This window comes from Crocodylus siamensis, chromosome 3 (assembly GCF_052110815.1).
Source record: "Crocodylus siamensis isolate JL-2025a chromosome 3, ASM5211081v1, whole genome shotgun sequence".
NCBI lineage: Eukaryota > Metazoa > Chordata > Crocodylia > Crocodylidae > Crocodylus > Crocodylus siamensis.
Window position 1 is genome coordinate 183,098,910 of NC_143397.1, and position 19,659 is coordinate 183,118,568.

The following is a 19,659-nucleotide window of genomic DNA, read 5'->3' on the forward strand; positions in this document are numbered from 1 at the left end:
TGCCCCAAACTGGAGCCTGGCTGGTTCGAGCCATGTTCTGGCTGCTGGCTAGGCTTTCTGCTGCCAGATCACTGCTGCTGGAGCCCTGGGAGGCCCCCAGGACCCCAGGTAAGATTGCTGGGACAGGCCAGGTGCTGGCTGTAGCCTTCTCTGCCCCACCCAGGGCAATGTGCTATGCAGCAGAGCACATGTGCACAGGCATTCCTCGGGGACAAGTAGCAGCAGTAGTAGTCCCCAGGGAAATGCATGTGCCTGCACATCTGGATCCGGCCAGAGTGTCTCCCAAACTGCCTCTCTTGAAGTGAATAGAAACTTTACCGTAAGTTTTATTGGAAGCAGAGTTATGCTGATGCTGTATGCAATTTTGAAAATCCCTTCCTAAATTTATGGTACTCTTACAATGAAAAGTCTGTACTAGAGCTTTTTTCTTAAAAAAAAAAAAAAAGAGGAAAACATCCTGTTAAAGGAATTAATCAAGTGACAGAACCCGATATTTTAATTTAAACATTCCAGGACAACATAAAATATGAAGAGACAGAGTTGCTGAGGTGAACATTTGATATGAGCGTAGTATCAGCTTTTATTTTCTCCTACACTGTAAGTAGCTCATCTAGATAAAGTACAAACAAGTACTGTAAGTGCAATGCAATTATACCTAGCCTCAGGAAAGAGCATCGAACAATTTTATTATATTGCTAAAGATTAGTGCTGGAATGTGAAGCTGAGAGACCTATTAGAGGACTGTTTCATTAAAAGAAATAAAACAAGACATTCATAAGGCACCACTGAATCCATTAAAGAGGAAAGGGGTCTGAAATGGCCTTTCTTGATTCTTGTTATTAACTTCAAGGATTGCTGAATTTGGGAACTCTGCAAATATGCTTTTAACTAGCATTTAAGATCCCTTTTAACTGCCACATCATCAGGCCAAATTCAACTCTGCCATAACCACACTTCTGTCAGCTAACTTGTATCATTTACAGCAGGCTCAGATTTGATGCACAGTATCTATCAATTGTTGAGAAAGGAAGAGTTAATATGAAACATCTTCCCAATATGAATCAATCATGTTCATTCAGTGGGAATTTGGTTAGATTTTCCAGGAAACTTTAAAAAAAAGCTATGGGCTGGACCTGAAGTGTAGTTTAATTTTCATTAATCAACATCTTTGATGCTATTCAGTTGTGGAATGAAGTAACAGGTTGCAGATTATGGAGGACAATTTACTGGTAAATCAAATTGTACCGAATGATGGTAACTGATGGGTTCAGGCATAAGGGCTTAACCTACTTGCAAAGAAATAAATTAAAGAAGAAATGTGTAAATAATGAGTTTAAAGCTGGGGAGTCTGTTTTAATAAAAACAGAACTTTATTGCTTAGTCAGAGCTGGTTTTAAAAATTGACTGGCTGTGTAGAAAACTGTATTTCCTGTTTTGTCTAATATATGGCAATTGTACAGTAGGAAGACAACAACTTTCTACTCATCTACTTGCCTCTAATTTTAAGGTCTAATTTTTAGCACTTAACCATGCAACTCAAGTAAAAAAGAGTATTATTTCATGAGACTGGGAGCACCAAAACATGACTGGTAGAGCATGGAAATAAAGATTCTGATACAAAGGGTGATGGGCCTTGTCCTCCTGGAGGAAGGAAGGAATATTCTGTACTACTAGAAGTCCCAGGTACTCTTCTAGATTGTACTGGCCTTGTGGGGCAAAGCTTTCTGTCAGCAGTTGCAGCCTGAAGCTCTCACTCAGATACTGTGAACCTCTGAACAAAACTGGCCAAAAACCAAACAGAGCAAATTTTTCTCTTCTTTTTACACATACCTGTTACACTGGAAGTAGCTAGGTTTATCCAAACTTTGACCTGACCTGAATGTTATTGCAGAGGAGAAAAAGTATTTTAGTCATTGCATAAGAGTTCATAAATTGTTCACACTATGACCAGTAGATGTTAGTGCCTGATTTCTCTCACTGGCACTCTAACTGTGACTCCCTTTGTTTTTCATCTTTCATAGACCCCACCTATAAGCAAGGCCTTTTTCAAAATGTTAATTGGGAAGCCTCTCTCAGACTATAGTATAAACATTTCTAGAATATGCCAATTAACTTTTTCCTGTCTACAGCTAATTATTTCAAACAAGACCAATAACAGTGCTACTTGCCAAGCAAAAGTCCTTTTCATAAATCGTGACTTGAGAAATAATAATGAACCTAATGTAAGAAGGCTCGCTATTGAAAAATGATCATTAAAATAATCAATTGATACTGTAGCAAGTAAAATTCTCATGAAATGAATTATAGAATCATAGAAAATTCGGGTTAGAAGGGACTTCAGGAGGTCATCTACTCCAACCTCCTGCTCAAAGCAGAACTAGCCCCAACATAGAATCATAGAAAATTAGAAAATGGACTAGACATATTATAGTATGTTACAATATTCATAAATCAAAGATGTCCAGCAGCCAAGAAGGGGGACATGTTTTTTGTTTTCTTCTTCTGTTGTTTTCCTAGACATTATAAAAAATATTTATATTTAAAAATTCTTTAAGTATACTAGCAATCAGGACTCGTAGTTGAGGTGATATGTTTTATTAGACCAATTATATTTTTGCAAAAAAAGGTCTTTTACTGCAAGTTTTTGGGCACAAACACCCTTCATCCTCAGGCTTTGGAGAAAGATTGTAAAAGTTGTCCTGGGTTGAAATGAAAGTTCATATTTCATAGGAGAGTTGAAGTTGTGGTAAAATCTCCTGTTTGGAAGAGTTCATTTTATATGCAGATTAGGCTCAGAGAAAAGTTGGAATAGTCTGTTTACCTCAAAGTTGTTTGGTGTTAAGCAGGATGTATTCATATTTCCTTTTTGTTATGGTGTTTCATATTTCACAGAGGAGTAAATAGATGGAATGCTTTTCTTGGCAGGCATTTCTCATCTGGTGAGGTGTCTCTGACCTCTTTTTTTTCCCCCAAAAATATCTAGTTGGTCTAATAAAAGATACCACCTCTACCATGAGTCCTGACTGCTTTTTCCTCTAGTCCAACACAGCTACAACCTGGATACATTAAGTATACTCTGCATTTTATGGACAGAAAGGAGAAGGTTAAAATGAAGATCATAAATTAAGATTAACTGTTTATTTGTTGTTTTTCTTGAAGCTGTACTGAAGTGACAATGAAAAAAATTGGTTCAGCATATCAATATCAAATAAAAGAAAGTCCTTTATTTTTAGAGGTTGAAAATCTTGTGGTTGAAAGCAGGTTTCAGATTCTCAGGAGGGGCATCTGCAGTACATTGAAGTTACATTGAAGTTTATTGTCTCTCTTATCACCACACTTACGGTATTCTTCCTGCCCACATGGAAAATTTCTTTCTTGAAGAGGAAAATGAATGGTGGAAGGAATTAATAGAAGACAAATACACTACAACCCATATTACAGGAATTACATATGTTATATCATCTTTTCATTAGTGTTTAGTTCTTTAGTTTTTTGTTTAAGTGCTATTTTCTGTAAGCAGAAGAGAAACAAATGGAATGAGATAATGTTTGAAGTCATTTTGACCCAACACTGGGGACTGAACTCTGGGTATCTCAAGCTGAAATTCTCTATAGTCAAGTTTTGCTTCCAAGAGCTGCCAGACCCATAGTCTGTGGGTCTGGAGGAAAGGGGTGCTGTAATAACCTGTAGATCAAGATGTTGGTGCCTTTTAGTATAAGCTCATAATCATGCGGTACATTTGTATAGATACGTTGAACTTTCTACCAGTGGAACTTAGAAAAAACATTTTACATAACTTCATGTAACAATGTTTTCTCCTTTTTATGGACAGAAAGTTGAGTAAAATGCAAAGGAGGAATAGGAGGTGGCTAGCTGAAATGACTGACACTCACTAGCACTTATGACTTGTACATAATATTTGTTCTATTATTGCTCAAATACTGCTGTTTGAGTTGTCTTTTAAAAGACAATACTGGTATCTTTTAAAAGACACTAGTATTGAAGATGAATACTGGTGCAGGAATTCTCATTTATAATAGGTCTGTCACACATCTCTTCCTGTAAGTACTACTGAATTTAAATAGTGAGTCTCTGGAACCTGAAGAAAGTTCTCAAAGAGTCTCAGAAGGCAAAGCATGACTTCCAGTTGATAAGGTATAACACTATAACAGTACTGCTCAGCCTGTCTGGCCCTGTGGGCCAGATCTGTGGTGGACAGTTGGTCTGTGGGCCTGCCTGCCTGACCCCATGTGCTCAATCCAGCCGTAGTGCACCCCTGCAGGTCAGCATGATCTGGCACATAGGACCATATATGTCATCTAGACCACAGTGCTCCCAACTGGGCTGGAAATCTGGTGGTGGGGAGCAGCGGTAGTGTTAATTGCTGTGGCTCTGGAAGTGCTTCATGCTGCCACTGTTTCCCTGCTGCCAAATTTTTGGACTTGTGGGGAGTCTCATGGCTAAGATGACAAAGTTCCATGGGCTAGATCTGGCCTGCAGGATGGCATTTGAACACCACCGTATTATAGCATTTTAGTATCATCTGGTAATAAACCTATTGTATTCTCCAGGGGCTTCAGAGACCTAAGCTAATGTTCCTGGTTGTGCCACAGACTTCCTATGGTATCCTAGGCAAGTCAAATAATTCTTTGAATGCTTACAAAACTATAAAATGAGATGAATATTCTTTCTTTGGATAACAGGAAGATAAATGTTTTCATGCATTTGAGGTGTTCTGGTATGATTCCAAAGACTAACTGATATATATTTATTTTTATATTTGTTTTCTATTTTATATCTTGTTTTATATTTGTATATATAAAAGAAATACACCTGGTGGCAGCCTATAAGTACATCGGGGTGTGCATCAGGACCTGGTAGAACACCTCCTGAACCCCCAAGGGTGACAAGGTCCAACAGTCACAAACTCCTCCAAGACTGTTTTAGGCTGGACATAAGAAAAATTTCTTTACTGTCCGAACCCCCAAGGCCTGGAATAGACTGCTGCCAGAGGTGGTGCAAGCACCTACTCTGGAATCTTTTAAGAAAGGTTTGGATGCTTATCTTGCTGGGATCCTTTGACCCTAGCTGACGTCCTGCCCCTGGGGCAGGGTGCTAGACTTGATGCCCGTCTGAGGTCCCTTTCAGCTCTAATGTCTATGAAATCTATGAAATATGGGCAGAAATAAAAACAGAATAAGGTTGCATCAAAGGCCACTCTCAGCACTTTGAAAGACTGAGGATTTTCAATGTTTGAAAGACTATGTGCTATCCTAAGAAAATGGAGAAGTTGCTGTATGATGTATGTGGCTTGAAAAATATCACTTCTATTTCACATCTTCAAGGGGGTGGGTTCTTCCCCATTCGTTGCTGCACCCACATATGAGACGGAAAGGAAAGATAATATATAACTAAACAGTATGCTTTAGATATAAACAGACATTGATAATGGGAGACATGGAAATATTTCAAACATTTTACATGATGAAAAAAAGCTGAAACAATTGCACTCCTTTTGCATATGTTTTCCACGGTATTTCAGCAAATGAGTCTACTGGTAGGGATGTTCATGAAACCAATAATTATTATGCAGTTGTTAGACAATGATTCTGAATTTATAAATGAAAGGTTTTGCTCATAAATATTAAGTCATTCTAACCAGAAAACTGAAAGGGGGGGGTATGACCCCCATGCCAAATCAAAATTAACTTGATTATCAAGTATCAATAATTAATAATCAATAATTAATTGGCCGCACCAAGGCCCCTGCCCCGCCAGAGCTTAGCAACAGGTTCGCACCTCTTGCAGCCCCAGCAGAGCCCATGCAGTTGCCGGCTCCCGCAGGCAACCCAGGCTCGACCGCAGCTACTGGCCCCGCTCTCCCCAAGACAAAGCGTAAGGTGTTTGTTGTGGGAGACTCCATCCTGTGGGGCACTGAGGGGGCAATCTGCCGCCCCGACCCCTTAGCCCGGGAAGTCTGCTGCTTCCCGGGAGCCCGCATCCGAGACATTGCGGAGAGGATCCCGCAGCTCCTCCGGCCTACTGACCACTACCCCATGCTCCTGATTCATGTGGGCACCAATGACACGGCTCGGAGCACCCCCAGCCAGGTCATGAGGCGCTACAGGGAGTTGGGAGCGGGGCTTAGGGGTCTGGGAGCTCAGGTGGTGTTTTCCTCAATCCTCCCAGTCTCGGGCTATGGGCTGAGGAGGGAGGAGAGGAGGATCCATGCGGTGAACCAAAGACTGCGGCGCTGGTGTTATCGGGAAGGCTTTGGCTTCCATGACCACAGCCCGCTCTTTGGAGAGAGAGGCAGCGAGCTGCTGGGAAGAGATGGCCTCCACCTCTCTCCCCTGGGGAGGAGGCTCTTCTCAGCCAGGCTGGCTGACCTGCTCCACCGGGCTTTAAACTAAGCCCACTGGGGGATGGGGGGACTACTGCCCCTGCTGGCCCGCTGAACGGCCCTTGCAGAGCCAGCGGACCAAGGCACTTAAAGGGGCACTTAAGGGAGCCCACCCCTGCCCCAGCCCTGGCACAATCTGTGGGCAAGGCAAGAGCCCCCAAGGGCACACTTGCCTGCCTGTACACTAATGCCAGGAGCCTGGGCAACAAGCAGGACGAGCTCGTCCTCCTGCTCAGTGCAAAGAAATATGATGTCATTGGGATAACGGAGACCTGGTGGGACTCCACCCATGACTGGACTACGGGGATAGAGGGCTATACCCTGTACAGGAGGGATCGTGTTGACAAAAGGGGCGGGGGTGTAGCTCTCTATGTGAAGGAAAGCTACATGTCCCTGCAAGCTGATGTTGGCGACTGGCATGGACAGCTAGAGACCCTCTGGGTAAAAATTCGTGGGGAATTCGGCACAGGGGACACAACGGTGGGAGTCTACTACAGACCTCCCACTCAAAGTCCCGAGCTTGACCAGGAGTTCGCCCGGGAACTGACTGAGGCTGCTTGCTCCAGGACCTTGGTTGTCATGGGTGACTTCAATTACCCGGACATCTTGTGGGAAGATCACTCAGCTAAATCTGAGCGGGCGCAAAGCTTTCTCTCATGCGTGGATGACCTCTACCTGACTCAAGAAGTCTATGGGCCAACGAGAGGCAAAGCGCTGCTTGACCTGGTACTGGCTACGGGGGACGACCTAATCGGCGACCTAGTGATTGATGGGAAGTTGGGTGACAGCGACCACGAGCTGATCACCTTCACCATCCGCCGTAAAGCTGGCAAGTCAGTCAGCAACACAGAAGTCCTTGACTTCAGAAAAGCCGACTTTGACAAGCTCAAGAGGCTAATCAGTAAGGCCTCAGGGACCGTGACCACAGGGAGTTGGGAGTTCAAGAAGAGTGGTTGCTTCTCAAGGAAGCGATCCTCAGTGCACAAGCTAAATCTATTCCAACACGGAGGAAAGGCAGCAAGAAGGCACAGCAGCCCCCCTGGCTCCAGAGACCTAGCGGACCTCCTGTGGCTAAAAAGGAAAGCATACAAAGGATGGAGATCGGGATTCACCTCCAAGGAGAATTACTCCGCGCTGGTCCGGTCCTGCAGGGAGCAAACCAGGAAAGCCAAGGCTGCAACTGAACTCCAACTAGCTTCAGGCATCAAGGACAACAAAAAGTCCTTTTTCAGATACGTGGGGAGCCGGAGGAAAAGCAAGGGCAATGTTGGACCCCTGCTAAACCAGATGGGGCAACTGACAACTGACGCCCAGGAAAAAGCCAACCTATTAAATAGGTACTTTGCGTCAGTCTTTCATCAGTCACACAGGATGCCCATGCCTGCTATGGGACAGGGAAATCTGGGTGATGGGGATCCCCTACCCTCCATCAATGCTGACCTCGTGAAGGAACACCTTGAGAAGCTGGATACCTTCAAGTCAGCTGGCCCTGACAACCTGCACCCCAGGGTACTCAAGGAGCTGGCGAGCATCATAGCCCAGCCCCTGGCACGGATCTTTGAAAACTCCTGGCGCTCTGGTGTAGTGCCCGAAGTCTGGAAGAAGGCCAATGTGGTGCCGATCTTCAAGAAAGGGAGGAGAGTGGACCCGGCTAACTACAGGCCCATTAGCCTGACTTCTATCCTGGGGAAGATCTTAGAAAAGTTTATTAAGGAGGCCATCCTTGATGGACTAGTCCAGGCTAACATTCTAAGGGACAGCCAGCATGGGTTTGTTGCGGGTAGGTCTTGTTTGACCAATCTCATTTCCTTCTATGACCAGGTGACATATCACCTGGACAAGGGAGAAGAGATTGATGTCATATATCTTGACTTCAAAAAAGCTTTTAATTTGGTATCCCATGATCACCTGTTGGCCAAACTGCCCAGTTGTGGCCTTGGCTCCACCACGATCCTCTGGCTGGGAAATTGGCTTTGTGGTCGGACCCAGAGGGTTGTGATTGATGGCAGTCACTCATCGTGGTGCCCTGTGACCAGTGGGGTCCCTCAAGGCTCTGTCCTGGGACCCATACTGTTCAACATCTTCATTAACGATGTGGACATTGGAGTCAGGAGTGGACTGGCCAAGTTCGCCGATGACACCAAACTTTGGGGCAAAGCATCCACGCCAGAAGATAGGCGGGTGATCCAGGCTGACCTGGACAAGCTCAGCAAATGGGCAGACGAGAACCTCATGGTGTTTAACACCGAAAAATGCAAGGTTCTCCACCTTGGAAGGAAAAACCTGCAGCACCCTTATAGGCTCGGCAGTGCTACGTTGGTTAGCACTACAGAAGAAAGAGACTTGGGGGTCATCATTGACCACAAGATGAACTTGAGCCTCCAATGCGATGCTGCGGCTAGTAAAGCGACCAAAATGCTGGCGTGCATCCATAGATGCTTCTCGAGCAAATCCCGGGACGTCATTCTCCCCTTGTACTCGGCCTTGGTGAGGCCGCAGCTGGAGTACTGCATCCAGTTTTGGGCTCCACAATTCAAAAAGGATGTGGAGAAGCTTGAGAGAGTCCAGAGGAGAGCCACGCGCATGATCAGAGGTCAGGAAAACAGATCTTACGATGACAGGCTGAGAGCCACGGGACTCTTTAGCCTGGAAAAGCGCAGGCTCAGGGGTGATCTGATGGCTACCTACAAGTTTATCAGGGGTGACCACCAGGATCTGGGGAAACGTCTGTTCACCAGAGCGCCCCATGGGATGATGAGGTCGAATGGTCACAAACTCCTGCAAGACCGTTTCAGGCTGGACATAAGGAAGAATTTCTTTACTGTCCGAGCCCCCAAGGTCTGGAACAGTCTGCCAGCGGAGGTGGTTCAAGCGCCTACATTGAACACCTTCAAGAGTAAATTGGATGCTTATCTTGCTGGGATCCTATGACCCCAGCTGACTTCCTGCCCTTTGGGCAGGGGGCTGGACTCGATGATCTCCCGAGATCCCTTCCAGCCCTAATGTCTATGAAATCTATGAAATCTATGAAATAAACAATATATGGAGCAACAGTAGAAATGATTCAGTGAATAACACTGTAAAATAAATCTCAGAAAAATGTAAGTGGTTCATGAACAATTCTTAAACAATAGACATTCATCTACATTCATAAGCATCTATCTAATAAATGTATTCACCAGAAACTATTTCCTCAATACCCCTGACTACTGACAGATATAATCTTTTAAAAGGTTGTTATTAGCCCATCAACACCTAGAGAGATGAAAATTTACTGCAAACATTTGTGTCTGCTATTAAAAACTCAATTAGAAATATCCGGTAGTGGGGAGCTCATGTAATGTTTAAGGGGATTACACAGACTTTCATCATATGGGTACTGATATAAGACCAAATCTGGCTGATATAGTAAGAACAATAGTGCCACTTGCCCTAAGTTCAGTAGTCTGTATGAAGTGACATAGAAGTCTTTCTTGAGTTCCTAGTGGGGCAGATGTTCACATCACAAAATATCCACATCAGATGAAACCTTTGGCACTTTTCTCAGTAGCATCAGAAAACAGACAATAACTGAAAAATCTTTCTAGAAAAAATGTATTCAACAATTTTTCCAGCAATAGCAACTGATAAGGACCATTGATATAGCACCTCTTATAAATAGTTAACTTCACTAAACTTCATTAGAAGACTGAGTAAAGCTGCCTTGGAGAGTCATAAGTGACTGCCTTCTTTTTTCTGAGCAATCACTGGGGGATATGGCAAATTGTTTTTCTATCCTTAGAAATTGTGTGGTAGGCTTCAGAGTTCATTACTGTTCCCCTTCCCATTAAATATGTAAGCTATAGGAGGCCATGAACAGTAGGGCTGCAGTGTCTCTGGCATGCAGATAGAGCATTCTGTTTTATTTCATAGACTCTATCTGAGATTGGTGTCTAGGTTAAAAATACTTATCTGAAGTAAAATCCAGACCATAGTGTGGTGATGCTGGCTTGCTAGAAGGGTTATTTTGAGCAGCTAATGAAGATTGTATCTGTTCCATTTTTGGATAAAACTCAAACTCTTCTATGGTTTGAGTTTGCCTGTCTAAAAAGCCACCTCCTTTCTTCAAGCTGTCTTTGAAATTATCTTTAAATTATATTGTCTTATTTTTGTAAGGTGTTCATCTTGTCTATCATAATAATCATATGCATCAGAGTACAGGTGGCTAGAGAGGCATTTTATAAACTCAGAAATACTAATGACTTCCATCTTTTTTATTTATTCTATCTTTATGTAATTTATTCATAAGATCCCCTTATTTGAGGTAATGTATGCAAAGTATTATATACTGTATTTTGTGTTAGTTATCAATAGTCACATAACACTGAAAAACTGAACATGGCTTTTGGGAGTGGAAAGAGAGCCAGGAGAAAGCAAAGTCTTGTGTATGGAAGAGGCTGTAATGCCTTTCCACCAAAAGGGGCCTCAGAAAAGCTGTCTTAGAGCTGATGTGGACACATGCCATAGTAGTTCACCTTAAAGTTTCTATGGGAACTATTACAAAGAGATGTACAGCTATGTTCAGCTTGTGAATTATATAAACTATTTTCTGATGATTTTTGTCTTCTAGAATGATTGAAGATTGTGGGAAAAGAGGAAATACCATGGCAGAAAGAAGGCAGCTGTTTGCAGAAATGCGTGAGTACTTTGTATAAATATTCCACTGCAAAAAATGAACTGGATATAATCTAACATTGGTAAATGTCATGTGAACTTTCTATTCCAAGCAATTGATATCTCATTCTACAAAATTCATTTTTCTACTATGAAATCAAAATAGCAGAAGGATAGCTATTCAGAGGTAATTAATAAAAAGATGTAATGCCTACAATAGCACAAATGTAACGCGTGAATAAAGAAAGCAATCTGTCATAGACCCTGGATTTTATAGCATGTAGATGATATTATATACATAAGAGTTCATATAATTTGCTTCCCCCTAACACACACACAAAAGTAAGAAAGGGAAGAAAACGTGCATTAAAAGTACTGAATAAAAGGAAAATATTGAAGGATTCAGAAAATAAATCTATTTTAGGTAAATAAGTTCCCAATTCAACAAAGCACTTAAACATATAAATAAATCCCTTTAATTTCAAAAGAGTGTGATCTCCAAATAGAGAGTTTTTCCTGAACAAGGCATAGATCGGTTTGTGGCATTCATATTTAAAATGATAGGCAGAATCTGAAGCATCTCTCCATTTAGTGAACTAATTGATTTTTTTTCTTCTTCCAGATGCCAATTATAATCTTCTATGAATTAGTGTCCTGTCTAATATTATCTTACATGGAGTGCTAAGGTCAAAATTCAAAAGGCACAGCCTGATGTTGTCTCTCAAAAGGCAAAAAGGCATAGTCAAAATAAATGAAATACTAATAGATTTATCTTACATATTTACATATATTCACAGGGGAGTTAACTGGTGGAAGTAGCACCAAATATGGACAGGAAAACTTGTTTCCATTGTGGGTGCTGATGTACATTATCCAGGAGAAAAAGATTACTGTGGCAAAGTCTGAAAACACCAGACAAGGCTTGCAGTTCATTGCATTGTTTTATTTTCAAATTGACAGCAGTATTGCCTGTGTTGAGAATACCTGAAAAGAACAAAATGCAGCCCTGAGCTGAACAAAGGCAGGTGAAGCTATTTTTGTCAGCAATTCGGGCAGGGGTATCAAACATATGGTTCATGGACCAGATATAGCCTGTGGAACCCCATGGTCTGGCCTGTGGTGCTGCCCCATTGACCCACATGCTGCACACAATTAGCCCCATGCCACCCAGAGCCCTCACTGGGGTCAGCATCCTGTGCTGTCCATGGCACTTATCCAGGCCAGCCTCCCAGGCTGTGCTACCTGCCAGTGCTCACTCAGGCCAGTGTCCTGGACCTGCCCGGGCAGGTGCTGCATACACTGGATGCACTGATCCAGTGACTGGACTGGTCCCAGTCCACTCACCTGGCCTGTGGGGCCAAATGAGTTTGACACCCTTGATTTAGATAACTTAGAAACTTGATATTTGATTTGCCTTATTCACAAGTGCACACACGTGCTCCTTACTATTTGTTTTTGCACAACCTCTGTGGAAGCAAGGTCTTTATTTGGAAACCAAATTTCAGACTGTGTGGAATTTGAAGAATGAGAAAACTAATTATATATGAAACAGAAGCAAAGCCAATAAATTTCTTGCATTTTCTACTCCATTTGTCCAGAAAGTCTTTCCCCAAAATAATAAAAATCACAGCGTGTCCTAACAGCAGAAATGGCAATATTTTTTAAATATATGTTCCCTCAGCACCACTTAATACCACTCCCTACAAAATGCATATTGGGTAAAATCCTTTAACTTCTTTATATCTTGTAAAGGAGCTAAAGTGACAGAAGCAGATACTAAAAGCTACAGGCTCTTCCTGCTGTGTATGGAAAAAAGAGTACATAGTGATTCTGATTAATAAAAAGAAGACTTAGTGTTACAAAAAATATAGCTAAGTTTTTCCAAATGCTGTCAGTAAGATCCTAACAGAGAAAAGAAAAACCTAGTATTTAACAGCAAAGCATGTCTTGAGCAATATAAAAAACTTTCAGAGCCTGATACTTAGTTGAGGGTAACTTCTGCCAGTAACAGATGGTATTAAGACAGCCAACTGGCAAAGGGAACTAGCAGAGAACCCTGGGAAGATGGTGTGGACGAACCTAGTCAGGAATGGAGCAGAGGCTGGGAAGAAATCAAAATCTCATTCTTCTTGTCTCAGATCCACAAAAGTTTGAAGTGTTTTGTTTAGGTCCAACAAGTGCCAGATTGCCCAACAAAGAATGGGAGAATAATGCTAACACATATCCATACATACAACTGCAAATCACATGACCCTATTAATGTCTAGAGACTTCTCAAAGAAAGGATTTGGAAAATGAGGTTAAAATACAGGACTGGACCATATTTCATTGTACTCTATTCCGTTTACAGTCTGATGTTACGTAGGTGAAATTGAATTGAAAAAGACAGATATTTGAGAATTCTGGTCCTGTGCATGCCCAGGACCACACACCAGCGAGCGCTGCAGGCAACACAGCCTCATACCAGGCCCAGCTAGTGCTGCATATGCCACAGGGCCAGTCTGGTGCGATGTATGGGTCAATGGACAGCCACAGGGGCTGGATTATGGGGCTTTGTGGATCATAAGTTTGATACCCCTGTATTATGGAATAAGCAAAATCTATTCATCTGCCTTTGAGCTATTTAAAATGCATTATAAATAATGAATGGCAACATGGTAGTTAAGGATCCAGACCAGATTCTCTCCCTCATTTGTTGGTGTTTTGGTGGCATGGGTGAAGCTATCAGATGAAGTAAGATCAACATACCTGGCTTCTGAGTAATGTCTCTTCCGAGCCCTGGCATAGATGAAATGTCATGGGCAGGCAAAGGCAGCAGCAGAGCTCTGCTGTTTCTACCTATGCTCATCATGCAGACATTTGCTTTGGGAACTCTACCAGAGTTGAAAGTTATAGCAGCCAGGGCCAATCTGTATATGCATCAGGGATCTAAATGCTTCAGCCTCCCACTGCACTGAGTGGACCTTAGCTCATTCTTGGCAGTGTGTGCATGAGAGCCCTTCTACACATGCAGACAAAGGCACAATAAGATCTAATGCATGATCCACATAATTGCACCTCCTGCCATGTCATACATGCATAGCAGGAGGTGTGATTGTGGGATTGCACATTAGATCCAATCGCATCTTACTACCAATGCAGGGGGAGCCTGGGAGACGCAGCTGCTGTGAACTCCCAGCCCTAGGGGCTCCACACACCTCCAGGGCTGGGGGATTACAGCCATGCCCTGTGGTTGCTGGGACCCAGCTCAGTCCTGGCACTGGGAGGTATGCTGCCAGCACCCAGAGGCTGCAGCTGCCAGTACCCAGAGGCTGCTGGGGCTAAGAGCAGCATTGCCAGGTGCATGATAATTATTGTATTTGTATGATAATTTCAACCCTTGTACAATGTACAATAGATAATGCTAAAAGTGTTCAAAATGTATGATAATTTTTATGCAGTTAATTGATGCGTCATATAAAAAACCCAAGTCACTCTCAGGGAGTTTTAACTGACTTTTGGGTTCACTGTCAGTGCTTTCTTATGACCGCTTGCCTTGAAATGAAGAAATGCTTCAACTTTGATGACCCAGTTCTCAGTCACATTGAATAAGTATTTGACAGGGACTGAAGTGAGGATGAGCAATATTTGCCATTTAACTGGAGACTTACAGTGAGCAATATAAAGTAACTGCATAACGATCACATAACTAAATGACATTATGAAATAATACTAAAACTTTATTTTAAATGCTATATATGGTCTTAAATCAATACAAAGTCAAAGAGGTTTTCTGCTTGCCTCATTTGTAAGGTATGTACCTAATGCTGTAAGTTGCAAAATAGTGTAGAAGATTTACAGTACACAGACTTGAACTGCAAAACAAAGAGAAAAGAATAATCACAGTAATGAATACAGTTTAGCCAGTTGAAGAAAAAGTTAAACAAAACATCATAGTGGGCAGTGTCCCAGGCTGAGCTCCATGGGGCTGGCAGAGCCGCTCAGAGTGCAGCCTGGCTTAGGGAGGTTGGGAGAGCCAGGACTGTGCTCCAAGCAGCTCTGCCAGCCCCATGGAGCTCAACCTACCCTCCCAGTGCTGCTGGACTGCTCCCGGGGGTGCAGGCCCCCAGATCTGTGCGCAGGATGACAGGAGGCTGCCACTGCTGCCTGGGGCCAGTGGCAGCACCAGTCTTCCCAGTGCTGGATGCAGGCTGCACCCAGTACCAGTCCCAGGCAGCAGCCTCCTGTCATCCTGAGTGCAGATCCGGGGGCCTGCACCCCCAGGAGGAGTCCAGCACAGCCTCATATCCCTTCCAGGAGTGCAGGCTCCCAGATCTGCACGTGGGATGACAGGAGGCTGCTGCTACTGGCAAGTGGCACAAGTTTTGCTTGTCAGCACCTTGAGGTGCAGTTTCCCAGAAACCCCTGTCTCCTTGAAACTTGGCAGGCTTCTGACCCTCAGAAGGGACTACCATCCCTACAATTTTCATCTGAATCAGGCAAGAAATGACAAAGTTATAGGCATTTTCATGATCCCCCGTTATAGCCTATGAGCGAAACGTCAAAACAGCAAAACAGTTTCAATGAAATGAAATGAGACAGTGCTTCAAAACAAAACAAAACGACAAAATGAAACACTGTCCCTTCAAAACAGCAAAACAGAAGTCAAAACAAAACAATGCAGTTTCGCACAGCCCTAGTTCCCAGCCACAGGGGAAACCCTGCTACACATGCAAATCAAAGCTCACTAGCAACCAGCTATAAAGTTAGCACACATTTTTGAGGTCTAACTTGGAGCTGGTTGGAGCTTTCTATGGCATGATAAGTAATTTTGTGTGTGTAGCTGGTCTCAAGATATTTGGACAATTAACCAGTTAATTGTATGATTGTGTAGAGGGGGGCCTGTGTGTGCGTCTGATCTGAAGTTTGTCATCTAGACATTTTTAGTTCAGCAGTTGTAATTTGTTTTCTAATTTGGTCTTCTGGAAGTACCTCATTCTGAACATACAGGTTAGTTCTGAATATTTATTTATTTTTTGTTCATTTTTAAATATTAAAATTAGATGGAGATTTTCCCTGGTGTTGGAGTCAGGCCAGTTTGCCTTTTAGTCTGCAGCTGGACTAGACTGTTGTCCAAAGTGATACACAGTGGACTGAATATTCAATGTTTTCCTTCATAAAAGACTTAGCACTGTGAATCTGGACCCAACAACTCCAAAACAAACTAAACAGCTTTGAAAATGCTCATTAATTCTACTATCTTCTTTGTTTAGTGTATATATCGTCAATAAGGAAGAGGTATAAACATGGTTCATTTTATTGTAGAGATTCACTCTGTGCCAGTGTTATGCCATATGTATAATTCTCTTCCACTAGGGGCTCAAGATCTGGATCGCATTCGTTTATCTACCTACAGAACAGCATGCAAACTTAGATTTGTACAGAAGAAATGCAACTGTAAGTATGTATGTTAGCTGGTAACATCAATTACCATCATTAGTATTATGTCATAGCTAGGCTGGCAGCCCGTCTATACTAGTCCTACCGTGAGTGGAGCTCCTTGATGGAACCCTTAAAAAGAGTCCTTTGTAGATGCAACCCATGTAGCTCAGCAGATGGGTCATTTGTTTTGAGGTTCTTAGTATTGGTGCTGCAGAAAATCTGCTGCTTGTGGTGTGGTAATATTGGAGAAAAACCAGACTCAAAGGTTTTTAAAAGGAAATGAATCTGGAGAACAGTCAGCAGAGGACTAACCATAAACCTACCAAGTTCCCATGTTAATGTGTGTTTACCCTGAGTGAGGGCAGTAGGATTTGTCCCATGTCCCATGTCAATGTATCTGTCTTCCATTCAGAAGGTATTGATATGATCACGTTCCTTTCTTTTATCTTTCAAGTGTGTAATAAAGACAAGGGGGGGATGCGGGAGGTGGGGTCACCCCCCTGCTTCAAGTGTGTAATGCAGGGGTTTGCAGCTTAGGTTCTGTGTGTTGAATATGGCCCATGAAGAAACTGGATCCAGCCCATGAAAGTCTAATCTGGCCTTTTAGTAACTGCATGCCAGTCCCCTGCTGCTGTCCGTCCTGTCCACCGTGTTCCATGTTTTACTAATAATGTGCCAATCCCGCACTGCTACTCCAGCTATCCTGGTTTTGTGAGAAGTACTGCTCTCTTGCCTCCCCTAATGCAGCCCCTGCTTTCTATTCCTGCCAGATTAACTGCTCCAAATTGTTCCTCACCACAGTTTTTGGAAGCGTGTTTTCAGCAGAGGCTGCATTAGGGGGATGAGAGAGCGGGCCTCTACACCAGGGGTGGGCAAAATATGGCCCACGGGCCAGATTCAGCCCACGAGGCAACTCTATTCAGCCCGCGGGGCTCCTAAAAAAAAGTAGAAAATTAATATTTCTCTGCCCTTGGTTCCTGTCAAAAATTACAGGAACCAAGGGCAGTAGGGTCCAGGGGAAGTCTGATAGGCTCCCACAACAGTGGGGCCCACCTGGCCCTGCCCCCCCAGCTGGAAGCCCCAGCCCCGGTTTCTAGGCTGGGAGCACATGGCTGCCCTGGCATGGGAAGCTCAGATAAGTGTGTGGGGGGAACCCCGGGCAGGGAAGGAGTGGGGGAAGTGGCCCTTCCCATCCATGCCCGGTGGCCCACACTGCAGCTGCTTGCAGCCCATGTGGGGCTGCTTGTGCCTGCTCCAGACAGCCCCACACAGGCTGCAAGCTCCTGCAGCATGGGGTACCGGGTGGGGGAGGGGCCACTTTCTCCCCACGCTCAGCTTTTCCCTGGCCTCCTTCCCTGCACAGAGAAAAGTGACCCCTCACCCGCCCCATGGCGGGCGCTCCCTGCTGCAGGTGCTCGCAGCTCATGTGGAGCTGTCCGGAGCATGTACAGGCAGCCCCAGGCCAGCCATGAGCAGCTGCAGCGTGGGGCGCCAGGCATGGGGTAGGAAGGGGCTGCTTTCTCCCTCCCACCCTGCGCTCAGCACCAGCTTGTAACCCGGCCCCACTGCCAGGCTGGCAGTGGGGGGGGCGTTACAAGCTGGTGCTGAGCACAGGGAAAAGTGGCCCCTCACCTGCCCCATGGCCAGCGCCCCACGCTGCAGCCACCTGCAGCCTGCATGAGGCTGCCTGTGCCTGCTCCAGTCACCCCTGCGTGGGCTGCGAGCGCCTGCAGCAGGGAGCGCCGGCCATGCGGCAAGTGAGAGGCTACTTTTCCCCATGCTCAGCACCAGCTTCCATGCTGGCAAGCAGGGGGTAGGGGCTCAGCGCTGTCCCCCACCTATACTGCGGGGCTGGGGGGCACTGGGAATGAGTGGCTGGGGAGCCAGCAGGAGCACAGGACCCACACCAGTGTCCCAGGGCCAATCCCGGTGGGGCCCAGAGCAGGGTGGTAGGAGCGCGGGGTCCCAGCCGGCAGGAGTTCTATGGAGCCGAGCCAGCTCCGCACTCCCTGCTGGTGCAGACCAGCCCAGCTCCACAGACCCTTGCCGGCCTGTGCCCCGCTCTCGGCCCCACCAGTGCTAGCCCTGGGACATTGATCCCAAGACGGTGACCAGGGGGCGGGGCACCTGTCAAGGGGTGGGGTACCTGTCAAGGGGTAGGGCTACCCAGGCAGCCCTCGACAGCCTGCCAAAACTGAGTAAGTGGCCGTCTGCCCAAAATAATTGCCTGCCTGCCCCTGCTCTACACAGAGCCAGCACAATTCAGTTGGCAATAAAAAATCTACGGTCTTGGCAGTTGGGTTGCAAGCAGTGGTCTACCTTATGTAAAAGGTTGCCAGGCCCTGGTGTAGTGCATGCATAGTGCACTCTTTCCACTGCTTACAGAGGTTAACTCTCCTGCTGCAGTGAGGTGTCCCACACCATCTGCACTCCACCTTTTCAAAACCGTAGATAGTCTTCTGGCAAAAAAGATGAAATTTTCACTTAATTTCCATGGCAACTGTATAGGCTACTCTTGGGTGATAACATAAAAATCTAATTCAGCTGACAATTACAGCAAAGTCTTCATAACACTAATTGCTAAGATAAATGTATACACATCAGATGAAAACTACAGTTATCTATAGGGGAGAATAGATGGGTGAAAACATGGGTAATAGATTCATTCTTAACATCTATTAAATATGTACCAGGTTTGTGAAAATTTATATAAATAATGGTAATAGTATACCAGGGAATCTTGCACCCTTTCGTCACTGATTTGACTGAAGCTAGTCATACAGTAATAAATAGTCCATGGGTTCTGACACCTGTTCAGTAGCCTCTGTGAAATGAGTTGCTGGTCTCAATCCTATGCAAGGTATTCGTATTATACACCCTATCATTATTGGTGTCCTCACTGGCAGTCTACTTAGGGAAGTGATATGTTCCACAAAATAAAGTTACCACACTTTTTTATGAGTAACTTGACCTTGGATTGAAGTGCTTTCCTGCGTAGTACAGCTATGTACATGTGTCTGCTTTACTTTTTATTTTGTAGTAAACATTCATGTGTCCACAGCCTAGCATTCAAATTGTGTGAGGGAAGGGATGGCTCTTCCAGATCAAAGCCGAGACACATGGTTAAACAAAGTGAAGAATATCTGCACTGTAGCTACTAGTATTATCTAAATATACAATGC

General features: G+C 44.3%; 1 protein-coding gene across 9 annotated transcripts in view; it reads left to right on the plus strand.

Annotated features, from left to right (window-relative positions):
• DTNA (dystrobrevin alpha) overlaps window positions 1–19,659 on the plus strand; it is a 360,592-nt gene that overhangs the window by 204,017 nt on the left and 136,916 nt on the right. For all 9 annotated transcript variants that reach the window (XM_090039920.1, XM_090039921.1, XM_090039915.1 and 6 more), the window contains 2 exons: window positions 11,013–11,080; window positions 16,412–16,492. In XM_090039920.1, coding sequence (XP_089896046.1) covers window positions 11,013–11,080; window positions 16,412–16,492 — 149 coding nt within the window. The remainder of the gene's footprint in view (window positions 1–11,012; window positions 11,081–16,411; window positions 16,493–19,659) is intronic.